The sequence below is a fragment of the Prinia subflava genome, chromosome 11 (genome assembly GCF_021018805.1).
Source record: "Prinia subflava isolate CZ2003 ecotype Zambia chromosome 11, Cam_Psub_1.2, whole genome shotgun sequence".
In the NCBI taxonomy this organism is placed as follows: Eukaryota; Metazoa; Chordata; class Aves; order Passeriformes; family Cisticolidae; genus Prinia; species Prinia subflava.
The window spans coordinates 13714080-13731319 of NC_086257.1; the positions used below are offsets into that span (position 1 = coordinate 13714080).

The 17240-nt window shown below is 43.7% G+C and overlaps 2 protein-coding genes across 4 annotated transcripts in view; both read left to right on the top strand.

Annotated features, from left to right (window-relative positions):
• Window positions 1-5612, top strand: part of ATP13A3 (ATPase 13A3) — a 54958-nt gene extending 49346 nt beyond the window's left edge. For all 3 annotated transcript variants that reach the window (XM_063407976.1, XM_063407974.1, XM_063407975.1), the window contains one exon: window positions 1084-5612. In XM_063407976.1, the coding sequence (XP_063264046.1) occupies window positions 1084-1281 (198 nt within the window). In that variant the 3' untranslated portion in view covers window positions 1282-5612. The remainder of the gene's footprint in view (window positions 1-1083) is intronic.
• A 113-nt stretch (window positions 5613-5725) lies between these two features.
• GP5 (glycoprotein V platelet) lies at window positions 5726-12203 on the top strand. The gene is made up of 2 exons (XM_063407977.1): window positions 5726-8620; window positions 9433-12203. The coding sequence occupies exons 1-2, from the start codon at window positions 8529-8531 to the stop codon at window positions 11387-11389; spliced, it is 2049 nt and encodes a 682-aa protein (XP_063264047.1). The 5' UTR covers window positions 5726-8528; the 3' UTR covers window positions 11390-12203.
• The last annotated feature ends 5037 nt before the right edge of the window (window positions 12204-17240 follow it).

Here is a 17240-nt window from a genome sequence, read left to right on the forward strand (position 1 = left end):
GACAGCAGTAATTTTCAGCATGTACTAATAAAACCAGATGGCAAATGAAAACACACTATTACTACTTCAGATGGTTTAGGACACTGAAAGATTTTTTAGGTAACCATGACTTTGGGTCTGGTCTGCCCCTCTGCTTTTATTACATGAAGGAAATATATGTGAATCCCATAAAAATCATCTTTACTTTAAGCCTGTTGACTTACTACTTTTGGCTGATTGTACATTTGTACTTGCTAGAATTACAGTGGTTTATTTCTCAGCACTAAATGTTATTAAATGTATTCACTTCAGATTTACATTTGTCCTTTTGAGCCTGTTGTAGAACAAATTGGGTTGTGTTCACTGAATAATGGAAACTGTGTTCAAGGCTCACATTTGGTTCAGTTCCCAAATTGATAGACACTTAGACCATGATGAAAACTGTAGAATATATTGCCATTAAAATGTCAGCCCTGCAGACTACAGGTGCTCTCTGAGACGTGAGAGGGGTTCAGTCTCAAGAGTGAGGAATGGTGTTTCTCCTCCCCAGCTAATTAAATTACATCAATTTAAGACTGGGAGAGGAAACATAGCAAGGAAGACTTCAGTTTAAGAAATTGTATATTTTTTAATACCTGTAGTATTTAGATTTCACATACCAGCAAGTTAAATTCTGCTACTTTGTCTGACTGGCTACCTTCAGTTTAACAATTTATGACTTAAAAAGTGGTTTTGGGAATTTGCTTTTTCTAGACCAGGCTTTTATTCTCCAACAGTAAAATCATTTCTTGTTCCCTGTTCTATCTGTGATTATTGACATGGTTATAAAATATGCATAAAAACTGTTGGCAGTCTTAGATGTTATGATAATGTGAAATACTTGTTTTCTTCTTAATGTTTTTTGAATGTCATTACTGCCATAAAATACAAGAAATGACACAACAGAAGAGTTTCTGTACCACAGGTCCAATCCAATGTGATAATGAAGTAGTATATTAAAGACTGAAATAAGAAGTTTTTCTTCTAGTGATTTACTATATTGATACTGACACCATTTTTTTGTTGTTATGGTAATCCAATTTTCAAATCTGTTCACTTCTGCAGGAGGCTGGGGACCGCTGTGGAGTCTGTTTCCTTTCTTCCCTGTTGGGCTGTAGAGAGAAGACACCAAAAGCCAAGTATATGCACCTAGCTCAGGAACTGCTGGTAGATCCAGAATGGCCACCAAAACCCAGGACAACAACAGAAGCAAAAGCACCATCCCAAGAGAATGGCTCATATCAAGTCATCACTGTAACGTAGCAGTGGATCTTGGTGGCATGTATCTTTAGTAGTATTCAGAAGAATGTAATTTCAAGGCTTTATTTGAAACTGCAGTGTGCTAAATGTCAAATTCTAATGCAGATATTTCCAATTGTTTTGTCTCTCTGAATACAAAATTCAGAGCCAGGCGTCTTATGGCTATACATTTTAAAAATGTAAGTTACCTTAGGCAGAACAAAAATGATTGTGTTTCCTTCCACCTTCTTTCAGATTTCATTGTTCCTAAATGAGACGCATTTGAAGGTTTAAACTGCAGAGCAGTTAAAACAGGTTCACATTATTTGCCTGGAGTATCTTTATAGTTGTTCTAACCTGCTTATCTGGGCATGTGTTCATGTAAACCCTATGATGTGATGGTTTCGTGGCTGTACTAGAGGTGCTTAACAACCTTGTTGTGGTTTAGAGGGGTTTTGTTTGGTTTTTTTTTGGTTGGTTTGGGTTATTTTGTTTGTTTAGTTGTTTTTTATTTGACTGATGAAAAGTTTTGTGCCTCAGAACGGTCCTAAAGTTCGTGTGTGTACCTCTAAGTTTGTCCCTATTAGTAAGGAGTGTTTCCAGGTGTAACGTTTGGGTTCTAAGTTCAGTTCTTTAGTCTGCCACAGCAGGAATTGGGAATGCTGCAGAAGCAATAGGCTCTGTCCATTAGAAATAAGCACATTGCTTTCATGTGGATTCCTGACATCTTTTCTAGCCAACCACAAGGAAGGGCTTAGGTGGCTTCCAGCGGGGGAGTCATTTGGCTACACTCTAAAATTTTTGGAGAAAGAAGGATGGAGAATCTAAACTCTTACTTGTATGTCATGTTTTATTACATTTAGCTATGCATTTCTCCATAGACCTTGCTTTTTCCAGCAGAAGGATTGGATTATCCATTTGTGGACCATGTTTTATTTGTAAATCTGAAGATAATTTTCCTATATACCCTGAAGTAGTAAAACCAGAGTTACTGCTGCAAGGGATATGGGAGTGGGAGGGAGGTCTATTGTCACACGCCCACGTGTGGGATTTGTGCACGTTAAGAGCACAAGCATTTCAAAGAGTCTGCCAGTGTCTTAAGCGCTACATGTAGCTGTACAAACAAAATTAAGAGAAAACTGAGCTAAAGTCTGTCTTGCTGCAAAACTATAAGGCTTATGCAGATTTTATTTATTAAAAAAAAAGATGAAAAAAAAATAGAAGCTTGTATCACCACTAATGCTGCTTAAGCACTAGGGGTAGCCATACATCATTTTGCCATATGGCAGTATCAGAACACAAGACCACTACAAAAATAGGTCTACAAAGAAATAGAGGCAGACAGCACTTTGACTTGCAAGGCTTAAAACTTTTTTGGTTTTTTTAAACCACAAATTACTTATCTCCAAACCATTGTCAGCTTTGTAAATGTTTGGAAAGGTCTTGGTGTCTTTGGGAAGATGATAAATACTGAGTGTTGATTATCTCTTTTTGACCAGGGGCGACTAACTGGTCAAGATACCTCCAAGCCTTGGGAGGGGATCTGAGGTCTGCAGAAGTCACGATTCTGTAGAGATCCTTTAGAGAAGGAAGTCGGGTCCTTTAGGGTAGTTGTGGAATGAGGGCCCCAAACTCAGTGGCCAGCTGGGATTGTTTTGAAGTGTGTATATTCTGATGATAGAATTTGAGGGTTTGATGTTAGGGATTTTTTCTTTCTTATTTTCCTTTTTTTTCCCTTTTTGTTTTCTGGGTTGTCTTGTTTTGTTTTGTTCTTTTAAATTCCTGTGGAGACAATTCCATTCCAGCCTTGTTTTAATAAGCAGAATTTTTCAGATCAGGCCTAATTCCCTTGTGCTGTTCTGCAAGGCATTATGGACAGTGCACCCTGCTGCTCATAGAATCAATAAGGTTGGAAAAGACCTTCAAGATCATCAAGTCCAACCATTAACCATGTTAATGTCAATCATGTTGTGGTTTCTGCAGTGTTGAATATACTGTGCCAACAGGGAATTTAAAAAGTGGTGCTAAATGGTTTGGAAGACCTTTTCCTAGAACTTGGTTGTCGAAGCTATTGCTCCTCCTAAATAGTATGCATATGGTGTACTATCTTCCAGTCCAGCTGTCAACTCTTTTCCTGATTTCTGTTGTTGTTGTTGTTGTTGTTTATTTCTGAGGAGTGGAGCAGGAGAAAAGGGGGGAAGTGGTTTTCTTAACATTCATTCAACAGAGCAATGTTCTTATTATCCTGGCTTCATAAGGTCATAAACATTGAACAACATTGATAGCTTTTAAAGGGTCTGCAAACATTGGATACGTTAATTAGTCATGGACCTGAGTCAGCTGGCTAATTTCTACCAATGTTGATTTTACAAAACCTTTGTAGCATGGAATAACTGATGAAGAATAATTCTTAGCTGCGTAAGTAGTATTCAAATCTAAACAAAAATAATATTTTAGTTGAAAAATATTGTGAAGCTATGCATCTTGGACCTGGGAGCTGTGACTTATCCTTAAACGCATAAGCTTCTGCTTTCCATTTCATTTTAGATTCGCTGTTTCATGAGAACTGAAAGAAAATATTTGTGTCTTTCCCTTTTATATGCTTTTGCTTAGTACTTTCCCGAAACAGATAATTTCTCTTGGCTTGTTTGGTTTCTGAAGCTAGTTTTTCAGTCTTATTCTAGTTTATTAGACTTACCTAGAAAGTGAGGAGGAAACAGCTTATTAAGGTGGGCTTGTCTTCAGAGAACATTGTAGCGAACTCTTACTAAAACAGAAATTGCCAAGTGTCTCCACTTAGCTGAGTGACTAATGGCTCATGAGCGTAGTAAACTTGAATGTTTTGCAAATGGGAGCTTGTTTCCTCCAGGCCTGCGTTCAGGTTTGGTAAATGTTCCTGAGGTTGCATGCTTGAGCTCTGACGCTTAGTCAAGAATAATAAATCAGCTTTTCTGAGAATTCGTCTTGTTATTGCAAGTTCAGCCACAAAATAAGCTTTTGCATATTCTGCAATTATTGGAATTTATGCCTTCCTGCCCAAGAGCTGAATTTGACCACCTATAATTTTTCTCATTTTGAGCAGTTTAATTTTTCTGGTTTTCAGAAATGCAGCAAACTAGATCTGCACTAGTGTATTCAGTTTCTGTTTTGAAGTAAGATGAAATTCATTTTGTAGTGAAAAAAAATCCCTTAGTGTTCATCTTGGAAATCTAAATTCAGGTGAACAGACCAAGTTAGTGAGCTCCACTAGATACTGAGTAGACATTTTCTTCCTGCTGTATATTTTGGCCTTATGTTGAGAAGTTTGATTTATTATTAAATTATTTGTGTATGCAGACTTCAATCTGTACGTATTTTATTTTGTTGTATTAGGATTTGTAAATATTACTGATTTTTAAATATTATTTATGCACATACTTAAAGGACTGGTCTATCCAGAAAAGCAATTGCTAAATAATAAATGTTACTTTTTAGAAATAAATTACAAGATCATGAAATTGTATATCCCTCAGGGTTATTTTTAAAGTTTTTTTCTTCCTTTCCCTTCAGATTCAATTAGCAGTAACTCTAGTTTAATGTACTATAGAACTAAATCTACTGTAAAAAGAAAATGCTGCAAATAATGCTTGAATAGAAGCGGCTGAAAAACCCACAGAACTGACTGTCCATATTCATTGTAACTTTAAATTGGAAACTCTTACTGTTGCACTTTTAAAAAAGTTGTTGGATTTTTAATTCTATTTATTTTTTTCTTTCTTCATGAAGGTTGTGCTGAACAGTCATCCCAAACTGGGTAAATAATCCTGTACTGTATATGCAGTATAATACTAAGCAGATGTGGAGTCCTTTTTATGCTGCAAATTTTTAATGCTTATGTTGGTCATCACAAAATGAGAGAGCTCAAGTCCTGTAGGATTTCTCCCATGAAATTCTGAATTGTAAACTTAGAGTTTTGTATGTCTAAGGGAAAGCTGTGGGTTTTTGACAATTTTTAGAGTCTTGAATATGTTGATTTTATATACAGTAAAGCTTCAGGTTTTTAAAACTATTTTCAACAAACTGCAGCTTGTTTAATAATTATGTGAACCAGAAACTACTTAGTTTGTCATTAATTCCTCAAGCCTAACACAGATTAAAGTGTTCATCATTACAGCGCTCTCTAGAAGCTCAGCTTCCTTTTATTTTTAAATCTGAAATGATACTACATCTTTGTATTTAAAATATGTATTGCTGCTCTAGAATGGTACCCTGTTGTCAAGAGGCATACATAAATAACTGTACAATAGAATTGTAAATAGACTTGTAAATCATTTTTGTGACTGAAGCTCTTTGAAAATAAAATTAAAAGGAATGGATATTTTAACTCTTCTCATTAGTTTCATGTAATTGTTTTAATTATTCTTTACAGAATTAGATCCAAAGCTTGTTGAAGAACACAGAGTTACTCCCTCTGATGTCATGGATGTGTTGTTCAGTGCCTCTGTATTTGCAGATGGGGGTGGGAAGGGTGGCTGCTGTGTTATTCTGCAGGGGGCTCACACTGACTGCAGCTTTACCTGGTGGCTTCTGAGAGCCATTCTCAAGCCAGACTTTGTACATGTGACAGCAACTTGTTTCCACCTTCAGTTATTCAGTCTTCCTTCTGTTTGGAAATCTGGGAGGCATGATCTGAGCTGTCACCATTGTGACAGTCATCTTCAGAAAAATGATGTGGAAATGATGACACCTTTTCTATCCTGTGGCTCACCTTCCATTGAAACAGCCATTGGCAGAGCACATTATTTTAAACTTGAAGAAAAGAAACTTAAAGTACCTTTTTACATAATAACAAAAAATTAATCTTTCAATTTCAAGCTTCTATTTTTAAAACTTAGCTTTTGTCTTTCAGGATCTTGCAAGTTTTAGGTTTTGTTGGCCTGCTACTCCAGAAGACTTTGAGGAAAAACAGAAACTAAATCTGTCAACCTTGGAATGTTTAGCCAAAGCATTAAGTAAAAAGCCCCTTCATTCCTTAATGAAATTGCTTTGACTCCCATCCTGCAATAAATTAAAAGTCAGAGCAGCTTTGTGAAGGTACGAGCCCTTGGTTTGAAGTGGATGTGTTCACTCTGTCAAGACCTATGTAGCAGACTGGTGAAAATTTTGAAATTTCTGATCACATCTCACATTGAAATGTAGATTCCTGACTTCATTCAGATTTTCTTTGGGTTGGCTGAAGAACATACTCCAGTATCACTACCAAAGAAGCTACAAGTGGGTTTTCTTCTTTTGGATGCCTGACTTAAAACTTTCTCCTGTTTTGTGAGTGGCTTCAAGCCCAGCTTGTGGAGTTAGAACCTGTGGAAGTTGGTTGTTTGAACAGTTTTAGGCAAAAATCTGCTCTGAAGTTTCAGATGTTGTTTGGCCTTTGGTCTGTCTCAGTAACTGGGCAAACACGGGTAAAGTGTTATCTGGAGGATGCGTTCTGCTGTTTTACTTCCCATTGAAAGTGCAGTGTCATGGTGAAGCCTGATTGCCTGCTCCCCTCCTAGTAAGTTCCTTTAAAAAGCAGATAAGTTCTAAGGTACAGCTCAAAATTCCTTTTTCATGCTTGTATGAGTTTAGGAACTTGCAAGACAGTAAAAGAGGTAAGCACTACTGTGAGCAGTACATGTGCTCAGTGTTCTATAAAACTAAGTTCAAAACTGATTTGAGACTTCTGATACAGTAACAGTATTAATGTATTGCCTCTGGCATCCTTTTGTAGTCTTGAGAAATATTAAAGGGGGGCTGAAAGAGAAAGAGGCTGGAGACCAGACTTTGGTAAATGACCAGCCAGGCTGTTGCTTTTTCTGGAATGCCAGGTGTCTCATGTGAGGGGTTGAGAGAATTTTAATTCATGGGAATGTATAATGATGATCTGTATTGTGAGTATTACTGTATTCTGTACTGTTAAAAGCTTTAAATGTTGTTTTCAAAAAATACTGTTAGCACCTCTAGATGTTTGAAACCCTCAGGCTTCTCCAGTTCTTGTGGCAGCTTAATAGCCTTCATATCTTGCAAAGAATTTCTACCATTTTGCTGTTTGTCAAAACTAGTGTTTTCTAGCATTTCTGAGCATCTAACCTTGTCTTCTTGTATACTCTCTTATCTTTTGCTGTAAGACCAGGAAAACAGACATCACAAGCCTACAGTCTAGAGTTTGTTTCTGATTTTACAGAGTGGCCTGTAGTCATACCTTCCAAGAGACCTGCATTTGCAGTTTCTAACATACCCAAATTGGGTTTTTTTCCCTCCATTTGGTTCTCTAGATCCATGCTTCTCTCATCTCAGTGAATCCTGTAGTTCTCCTGCAGTCTTGAGTTAAGCTGGTGCAGGTTGAGATGCCAGTCAAGGCTTGAAACAGAAATTTCTTAATGTGTTTCTGGATGGAAGGTTCTGCTCATGGGGATAGGTAGGATCAGGGGCAGGCTGAGTTACAAATTTATTGAGGTAAAAGCATCACTGGCTTATGTGAGAGAGTTTTGGGGTGGGGAGGATTACTAGGAGGGTGAAATTCTCTGACAGATTCTTGTTTGACATGTGAAAGATCTTTGGAAGAGTGAAATCTTGTGCTGGTTTTTGGTGATCCATATATCTCATTCAATGAGTTGTGAAAAGCCCACTGAGATCTTGCTTTGTGGCACCATGTTGCTGGTTGTTGATAGCACTGAATGCCATGGCCTTCCCTTCCTGAGGGAGAGTTAGAGATTTTACCAGACTTCAGTACTCTGAACCTAAATAAAATTTTTAAATTTTTTTAAAGCACTCCCTTTTGCTCTTTTATTGTTGTGGGGTTTTTTTGTTTGTTGGGTTTTTTGTTTGTTTGTTTTTTAATGCAGTAGCTAGTTATGACATGCAGCTGGTTTGGGTCCATTGTGGTATTTTCATGTCAGCAGTTCAGGTGCCTGACAAGCTCTGCTGTCCTTCCTGACATGGGGGTTGTACCCGAGTCTGTCTGTGTGGTTGGTATGGGAGAGCTTCATTCTTGCCCCTGAAAAAGAGTACGTGGGGCTGGAGCCTTCCTCTGCCCCCATGTTCCTGTGCAGAGGACTGACATTTTGGCAGCTATCCCAGTTACATCTCTGGAAGTGGTGTAGCTCTTCCAGCTGCCTCAGCTGCTGCTTATTCTGCTGCTCAGCCACATTCAGGTTTCTGATACACTTGAACTTGATGATTTAATAGAGGAAGTATTTCTAGACTCTGGGTTTCTGTTTGACTTGGTCTTTTAAATATTACCGTTTATACCTACAATGATTGCTTTCCTGTTTGTTTGGAAATGTATGCAACTTTCCAACTCTGTGGTGTGTTTCATGCAGATGTACCTTTATTGCTACAGCTTCCCATCTAATTTCATGCACTTCTTTCCTCTCATTTCACAGTCCTTTAATGCCACTGCTGATAGCTCGGTATTGTGTTAAGCTGCTGAAATGAGACTTGGTTATCAGAGGCTCACTGTCCTGTGCCACATGGGGTCTTCTGTGTTATTTCAAGCTGTGTCAAAAATAGCCTGTTCCTTCTCGTGTGTTCCTGGGCTGTTCCAAGAAGCCATCAGCTGAAAATGCTGAGACAGGATTTAACTGGACGATGCTGTTTTGCTTTTCACCACTTAAAGTACAGGACAACCTTTTTACCTCCATTGTCTATTTTTGCAGGCTAAACTTTGTTTTTAAACCTCAGATAACTTACAGTGGAAAAACACAGTGAGTGCATGACCTTTTGATAATTTTTGAAAATATTTTTGGCATGTAATTTAGTATAATATACTAAACCTTGTCCAGTGGAAGATGTCCCTGTCAGATGAAATAGATGATCCTTAAGGTCCCTTCCAACCCAAACCCTTCTGTGATTCTGTAATGCTTTTCTGTTCAAATAAATACATGTCTTTTGACTACTTAAGTGTTTCATCATGATTATAGTTAACTGGTACAAATACAAACAAGGAATATTTGATTTACAAAAGTTAATTTATCTGTACTTCGTGTAAGCTGAGCACTTCAGAAATATTGGCAGGAAATAATAAAAGACATTTTCAAGTTTGCTTTCAATGCAAGGAAAATTCTGCACACATTTGCAGGTTCATGATATAATCACATATCTTTGTGAGCTCCTAAGTTACCTATGATCAAACCCTGATTCTCTCTTATCTCTTGTAACAGCTAATGTTTCTGGCACTTCAACAAGGATGTTGGTGTTTCATTTGTCAGTGATGATCAAGCTTTTCGTCCAGTTGGATGCATCTATTTGTCCTGAGAAGTGTGACTGCTCTTCAAAAAAAGCAATTTATTGCTCTGGCCCCCACATAAAAGACCTGGAATTGTTAAATCTGCCTTGCAACATGACAGAAATTCACATAACAAAGGCTAACATATCATACTTGCAGGATGTCTTTGCTAGGATGGTGGACTTACAGCATCTCATCCTGTCTTCAAACAACATCGCTCTGGTTTCACCAACGGCTTTTAAAGGCCTGGGAAGGCTAAAAGTCCTCAAACTGCTAGATAATAAGCTGGTTGAACTCCCCCCAGAAGCATTTGATGACATGGTGCAGCTTCAGCAACTGATCATTGAAAGCAACAGGTTGAAATCTGTGGAGGAAAATCTGTTTGACAAACTGGCTAGTTTGCAGGAGCTTTACTTGAACAAAAACCAACTAACAGCACTTCCCAGTGGCGTGATGAAGAAACTTGCCAGACTCAGAGTACTGAACTTGTCAAGAAATTACTTAGCAGCACTGCCTAGAAATATATTTAGTGCATTAGCCAGGCTTGAGAGGCTGATGCTGTATATTAATAGGCTGTCTTCAATAGAATCTGGTATGTTTGATAGCCTGAAGGAGCTGCAGGAGCTTTTCCTGCATTCCAATAATATCCATTCCATTGCCCCCGATGCATTTCATTGTCTTCATAAACTGAGAACCCTGACACTCTCCAGAAACAGGCTTCAGGTTTTGCCTTCTGGGCTTTTTCTGCATTTGCATGACCTGTCTAAACTGACCTTGTACAGAAACCCACTGAAGTCTCTTCCAGAAGTATTGTTTGGAGAGATGAGGCATCTTGGTAGCCTATGGCTGTATCACACAAAGCTCTCAACAATACCAGATTTTGTGTTCAGTAACTTGACAAATTTAGAGCTTCTTGTGCTGAGTTTTAACCCAGAGCTTACGGTTCTTCCTAGGAATGCATTCAGTGGCCTGAATGAACTCAGGGGCCTTTCTCTCCATACAAGTAACATTTCCAGTTTGCCAGAGGGAATCTTTCTGAGCCTTCAGAAACTGCAGAACATTTCCCTCTATGATACAAGGCTTGAAGTTCTTCCTAGAAATCTCTTTCATAATCTCAAGCACCTCCAGAAAGTTTACCTGAATAGTACTAACCTGCAGTCTCTTCCTGCAGACTTCTTCACTGCTTTACCTGAGCTGGAAGAAGTTGTCCTTGATGACAACCCTTGGAAATGTGATTGCCAAATTCTTGGCTTCCGAGAATGGCTCCTAAAGAGCACAGCAATAGTTAAAAATGTGCCATCTCTAATGTGCCACAGCCCAATGGCACTGCAGAATATTTCTCTTGTGTCTCTAAGCATCGATGACACAGAATGCCCGCCAACCACAGCTATGACATATCAAACATCCAGCTCAACTCATTCCCAGACTTTGACATCCCCTGTGATGGAGCACTTCACATCATCTTGGGACACTGCTGTAACAGTGCTGTCCAACGTGGAAATCATCAGCACACCCATGTCAACTCCTCCTGCAGCTTCAGGTTTTACATACTCCCATGTCGAAGATGTTGGACAACCTGGGTTACATTTCTCAGATGTTGCAGTCCAAACTTCTCCCAGCATCATAGCACAAACCAGCAGTGGCAGAGGGACAGATTTAACTACTCTTGTCTGGTGGGATGAATTTCCAGCCCACAGCAGTGCTAAACCCTATTTTAAAACCAGAGTTACTTATTGCCAGCTATTCTTGTGCGTTCACAGTTTGATTTTAACACTCCAGACTGTAGTCATTGTGCTCAGTCTGTATGTGGTGGGTAACACCAGGCAACTCTTGCACTCTAGAAATATTCCTGCTCAGCCTGTAGTTCTGATAAGAATACTAAGAAGGTAGAGAAAACTAGCCCAAGAAAGAACTGGAAGTGCTGCTTTGGATGCTTTTTGGACATTTGAGCAGTTAATACTCAATTCAGATCTGGATTACAAATCTTCATAGTAAAGACCATAAGGACCTTGTCTTTCTAACATAATGGAAATGGGTTTTATGCACCTTGCAGCATTTTCCTAAAGTGGCTGTAATCACTGTAAATTGCTACAGCACTTGGTGCACGAAGCCAGAGGGCAAGATGAAAGTATCTCTGGTCACCTCTACATCTGTACTGTGGGTTTCCTGCCTTGGAGTGCAGCCCTGTCCCAGGCAGGGGCTGCTGCCTGCTGGGTGTTCACTGCTCAGATGGAGTGCCACCAATGTAGGAACTCTTAAAGAGGAACATCGCTTCAACTGTGCTTGAGAGATCGTACAAAGTACTCCAGTGCTATTATGTCCTGTACTGCCTGCAGTCCTCTGTCTCCTTACTGAGAGGACAAGTGGTATTTTTGGAAGGAGATGCTGGGAAGGACCTTTAATCTGGGGATGTAGGCAGAATGGTGTGGTGCATGTGTCTTAACTTTTGCATTCTGTTCTCAGCCCCTTCCCAGGACATGGCACAAAGAAGGAGTACCAGTTAAATCAGAGGAAGATGCTGAGCTAGGAAGTATAATCTTGATGTATTTCATTGTTTGCTTGGAGGATTTTTGGAAACTTTGTAAAGTTCCTAATCTGAATTTTAAGTAAACACTTTCATCCTTAATCTCTGGCCAGTGGTCTGAAAAAACAAGATGTTCCTGACTGCATGATGCAGAGAATCTTGAAACCAGAGTACCAGGTGGATGCCCAGGACTGAGGATGGGTTCCACAGGGGTGAGTTGGTTTGAGAGCTGATCTTGACTGAGCTGGGACAGAAAAGAATGGTCTCTCCTGGGCTTGGATAGCAAAGCAGCAGCATGCAGCTGAGGGGCAGGGAGCCTGCTGAACTGAGGGCCATGAAGTGTCACCTCCATTTTGAAGCTGGCTGAAGAACATACACAATTTCATCAACTTGGAGTGTTCAGTCTCATTTTCAGTCTATTTTTTACTTTATTATAGTGTTATTTCCTGACTCCCATTCCTTTCACATGTTGATGTGCAAAGGCAACTACTATGCAATAGTGTGGGTTTTAATATTTTGAATTGTATCAATATTTTAGTTTGTAAGCAGACTGGTGGCTGTCAGACTGCCTGCTTTAGTAGCTCTTGGATTTAACTATCAGCGTTTATCTACATTGTGGGACTTAGTTTGTTCTTAAAAGTTCTGATGTGCTTAAAAACCTCTGGGTGTGGTTCCCTGGTTCCTTGGGCCAGAGTGCCTCTACTCCCGGAGTCATTTTGTAATCTTAGTGCTTTCTCAGTATTAGGGGCTTTCCTGGATCACCTTTAAATGCACATGACAGACTTGAGGTGAAGAAAACTTGTATTTCCTGCAGTTTTATGGTTGATTCCCTGCTGTGTATTACTCTAGGCAGTGAGAATAAATGGTGACTGCTTTGTTTCAGGGTGCTCTGCTGCTGGGCCTGAATTCCTCTTCCAGGCTGTGAAAAGAGAGGGTGTGTTTCTATAGTGTTAAATGATTGTTGTCTTGCTGGTGAGGTTTAACAAAATTTAGCAAACCTGGCTAAATGGGAGTTAGAGCCATCTCTAAAGAGGCAGAAATGCAAGTGACTGCAAGTAGTGCAAAGCAAATTGTGACTGGAATCATATATTTGAGAGAAGCACAAAACCAACAGTGAGCTTTCTCAGTGGTGGTTCCGGGTGGTTGCATGTAGTGTTTAAGAAGACAGATTTGTTACAAATTTAGGTTCTTAGGACAGCTGTAATGAGCAGTTAGTGCCGTGCCAGCTCCAGCGCTGTCGCCTGGTGCCACGCAGGCATCTGCTCGCAGCAGGCAGATCAGTGTAACCAGGACTAGTGAGGAAATGGTCCTACAAACCGAGCTGCTGATTGTTACCTCAGTGAAGGATGTGTGCTCGGGGCACTTGGATGCAGTGTCTGGTTTCTGAGGAAAAGCGCCTGCTTGCTCATGGCATGGGTACAACACCTTGCTGTCCCACCCGGGGGCAGCGGGGCAGCACCAGCAGCCGCCCTTCTGAACCCTCCTGGGGCTGCCCCAGCCCTGCAGTGGAGCCAGCTGGGCCCCCACGCTGCTGCCTGGCTCCCAGTGCAGCTGCTGAGCTCCAGCTCTGGCACGTGGGGGCTCTGGCACAGAGCTGTGTACAGTCATGTGCTAAGGCGAGGATGACTCCTCTTCCCAGGATGATTCCTCTTCACATGCTGTCATCGGGCTTTCCCCACGCTTCAGCCAGACGGGGGAAGTGAAGTCATCAGACAACAAAAGGCTGGAGCAATGAGTGCCTGGGGTGGTTTACTAACTTTTCCTCTGAGGTGTACTGTTTTGAGCTGCCTGATTCATTGTTTCTTGCCCAGTGGAGCTCAGCCCTTCCTGAAAAACTCCCTGGCCTGAGAAATCCAAGGATATCCTTATGCATACCCCATTTCTGTTTTCCTGGAAAAGGGATAATTGTCCAGGTCAGCATGATGCAGCTGTGGCAGGCAGGAAGGCTGCAGGCTTATCCCCAGACCCTCTCTGGGCAGCCCTGCCTTGCTGCTGCCTCAAAACACTGCTCCCTTGTGTGCAAGGATTTTCTGGGTCTCTGCAGCCCATGCTTACATCATCTCCTGCTGAGCCTTTGCCACCAGGCTGGCCAGGAAGACTGTGGGTTGGAAGAAACCAGAGGTACCTAATCCATGATCCAGTGGGTCCCTGATATTGGGGAAGAGGTGAATGTAAAGTGGCTGGAGGGGTTGGTTCCGCTCTCTTGGCTCCTGATCAGGCTGCAGAGTCATGGTTAACAGCCCTGCATGTAATCCAGACCTGCAAGTCAAGGACTGCATCCTGGCTGGGAGTGCTTGGGTACCTCACCCCTCGGCCAGCTGTGCCAGCCCAGCCATAGCTTGTTCCATCCCTTCAAATACTGTTGCTGTAGCAGTTGTTCCTGTTCTCTTTGTTTAGGAAACCCCGGAGCAGTGGGAGCTCTGATCTACCCTGCCAAGCCATGGGAGTATTCACTGTGTTTCCAGCTTGATGTCACTACAAATGCCCTTCTCCTTTGTTTGTTGGGATTTGAATCCAGAGAGTCCCCAAAGCACAGGGTGCTGAGGGGGGGATTGAATGAACTGCTGCCACAAACACTGGCAGCTCTGCCTGTTTCACAGCCACTGCAGCAAGCACTTCCAAGCCACCAGCACACACATCCTTTCCTTATGTCCCTGGTGACCTGGTCCTTTCCCTCCCACCACCTCTGCCCTGTGAGACCAGGAACTGCAGGAGGGCCCTTGTCACTGTTTGCAGAGGGCAGTGAGCTTGGGCAGCTGCCTGTGAAATGCACTTCAGTCCTCCAGTGCACAGCAGCAAGATCAGAGCCTGCACCTCAGATCTTCCCTGTCCTGATGTCAAAGAGAAGTAGGGTGATGGCAGATGTGGCTGGAGAAGGACCCCAGCAGTGCTGTGTGGTTCAGGAGTGATGCAGCTGCCGGCTGCAAGGCAGGAGCCCTGGGAGCCTCTGCCTGACGTTAAGGAGCATTGGCTGTGTCTCCTCCAGGCCTCCAACCAGCACGGCTTGCCGAGGGCTGCTGACTTGGCAGCCCTGATATCAAAGCATTTCCTAGGGATGTCAGAAGAGCTGGAGGAGTCTCAGCCCAAGGCACGTTCCCACCAGAGTTTACAGACTCACAGTGAGCAGAAGGCATGAAGCTCCTGCTTTGTCCCAGCTAGGGAGTGGCAAACTAGGAAAGTGCTATGTCTCTGTTATTGTAGCCAAAATCTGGGTTTATACTCACCTGTGCGTGTTTGTGGGTGGATAAGCTCTGGTGTACTCTGTTACTTGGGCCAAGAGGGGTGAGTCCCACTTCAGTACAGAGTGGGAGCTCCTGTTCCAGCAGCACCCGGACCCATCCACCCCTGGGCTCAGCCTTGTGCAACTGCTGCTGTAGGACAGGCATGCCAGACTTCCAGCTGTGCCTTTGTGTCTCTCTTCGTGCACAAAGCTCAGGGCAGAGAGCCAGTGATGGCTGGCAGCAGCTTTGCAGTCCGCTGTTCACTCCTCTGCTGGCTTATCCTGGGAAGAAATGAGGCCCCTTCCCCCTTCGTGTGCTGGGAAGAGATCCCTGGGACACTTGGTGGTGCCAGAGGTGGCTGTACAGAGATGAAGCTGGTCCCAGTTCTCAGTGTGTGAGCCCCATGCCCGGCCCCGCTCCAGCCGGTCCTTCCCCGTTCCCCAGCCCATCGGAGGAGCTCCTTCCGCTCCGGATCCTCCCCGGGGCGGCGCTGGCCCCGGGCTGCATTCCCGCATTCCCGCATTCCTTCCAGCCCAGCGCTGCGCTGGGCCGGGGCCAGGCCCTGCGTGCTGCTGCTATCGCTCGGGCCTGAGCCTGGGGGAGGCGGTTCTGCTGCTGGGGTGAACCCTGCTGGAGCCTGGGATCCTAAAGGCCATTTTCCTTGAGCTCCGGGAGGGCTGTGGTGGGCCTGGTGCCGGTGTTTGGATGGAGCTTAGCGTGGTGGCCCTCCCTGCTAACCATCCTCGATGGACCAAAGCTGCTGCTGCTCCCAAAGTTCCCACTTTTCCCAGGGAAGGCAGGGCATGTCCCCACCCCTTGGGGCAGATGCTGGCATCGTCTAGCCATGAGCAGTGGGGCAGCCCTGCCCCTGCATTCTGCAAGCAGGGAAAATGTCACTATGGCTGGATCACTGGCCCTGTGGAGGAGCTCTCTCATTTGGGCTCCTCAAAGGATTACGGTGGGCCCGTGGTGAGGCAGGGGCTGCTGGTGCTTCTCTAGGGTGGACGTGGCCCCAGCACCAGTCTCTGAGGGACTAATGCCCCTTCCTTCCCCCCTCAGCTGTGCCTTGAACCTGTGGGTCCTGCTGCAGGGCTCAGAGAGGTGTTCCCTGTGCTGGAGGGCTCCCTCCATGGCCCCTAGCCCAGCCCTCCACCCTCCTTCTCCGCTCCGGCAGTGTTTGGCTGCTGCCTGGGACCAGCTGCTCTCTGTGCACACCAGGGGCCACAGGGGAGGGGGGTTCATGGCAGGGTGGGCACTTTGCAGCAGAGCAGAGGAACTGGGGGGTCCCAGCTCTGCACTGCAGGGAGCACCAGCCCATGGGGAGGTCCCATCCTGCCCAGGGTGCCAATTCAGGCAGGAGCTGGAGGTGTGCAGGGAGCAGGGGCTGAGGGGGGAGCTGGGCCTGCATGGCGTGGGTGAGCACGCTCAGCTGCTTGGCAGATGAACAATGTGTTCTCCCAGCCAAGCCCACAGACTGCTAATTTTAGCGATTACATGAGTTTTTCCAAGCAGTCTGGAGTCCCTTGGTGATTCAGATCCACTCAACTTTGCTGCATCCGCCACCCTGGCCGTGGGGATGTGCTGGAGGTGTGCCAGCATGGACAGACAGACAGGGGACTGTACAAGGCAAACAGCTCCAGCAGTAAGTGACGCTGCTGTTCCGGGGCTCCATCGTCTCCTTGGACGTGCTCCACACTGTCCAGGGCTTGGTCTGGGGGGCTTCAGCCTCTGGCTGGTGCAGCTGGAGGTGGGAAAGGTGCACCAGGCAATGCTGGACCTGGGGCTTTCCTGCAGCATGAGACCCACTCCACTCCATCCAGCACTGTGTGAGTTCCTGGCTATGTGGAACAGCCTCTCCCTGTAAAATGCTAATCTCACCCTCAGTCACATCCGTTTGCTGTCTCAGGAGCTGCCTCTCCCCTCCAGATGTGCGGGATGGGTACGTGCTGCTGTCCCAAGCTCCCACACCCTCTGTTTCTCTCCCTTGAAAGTAGCC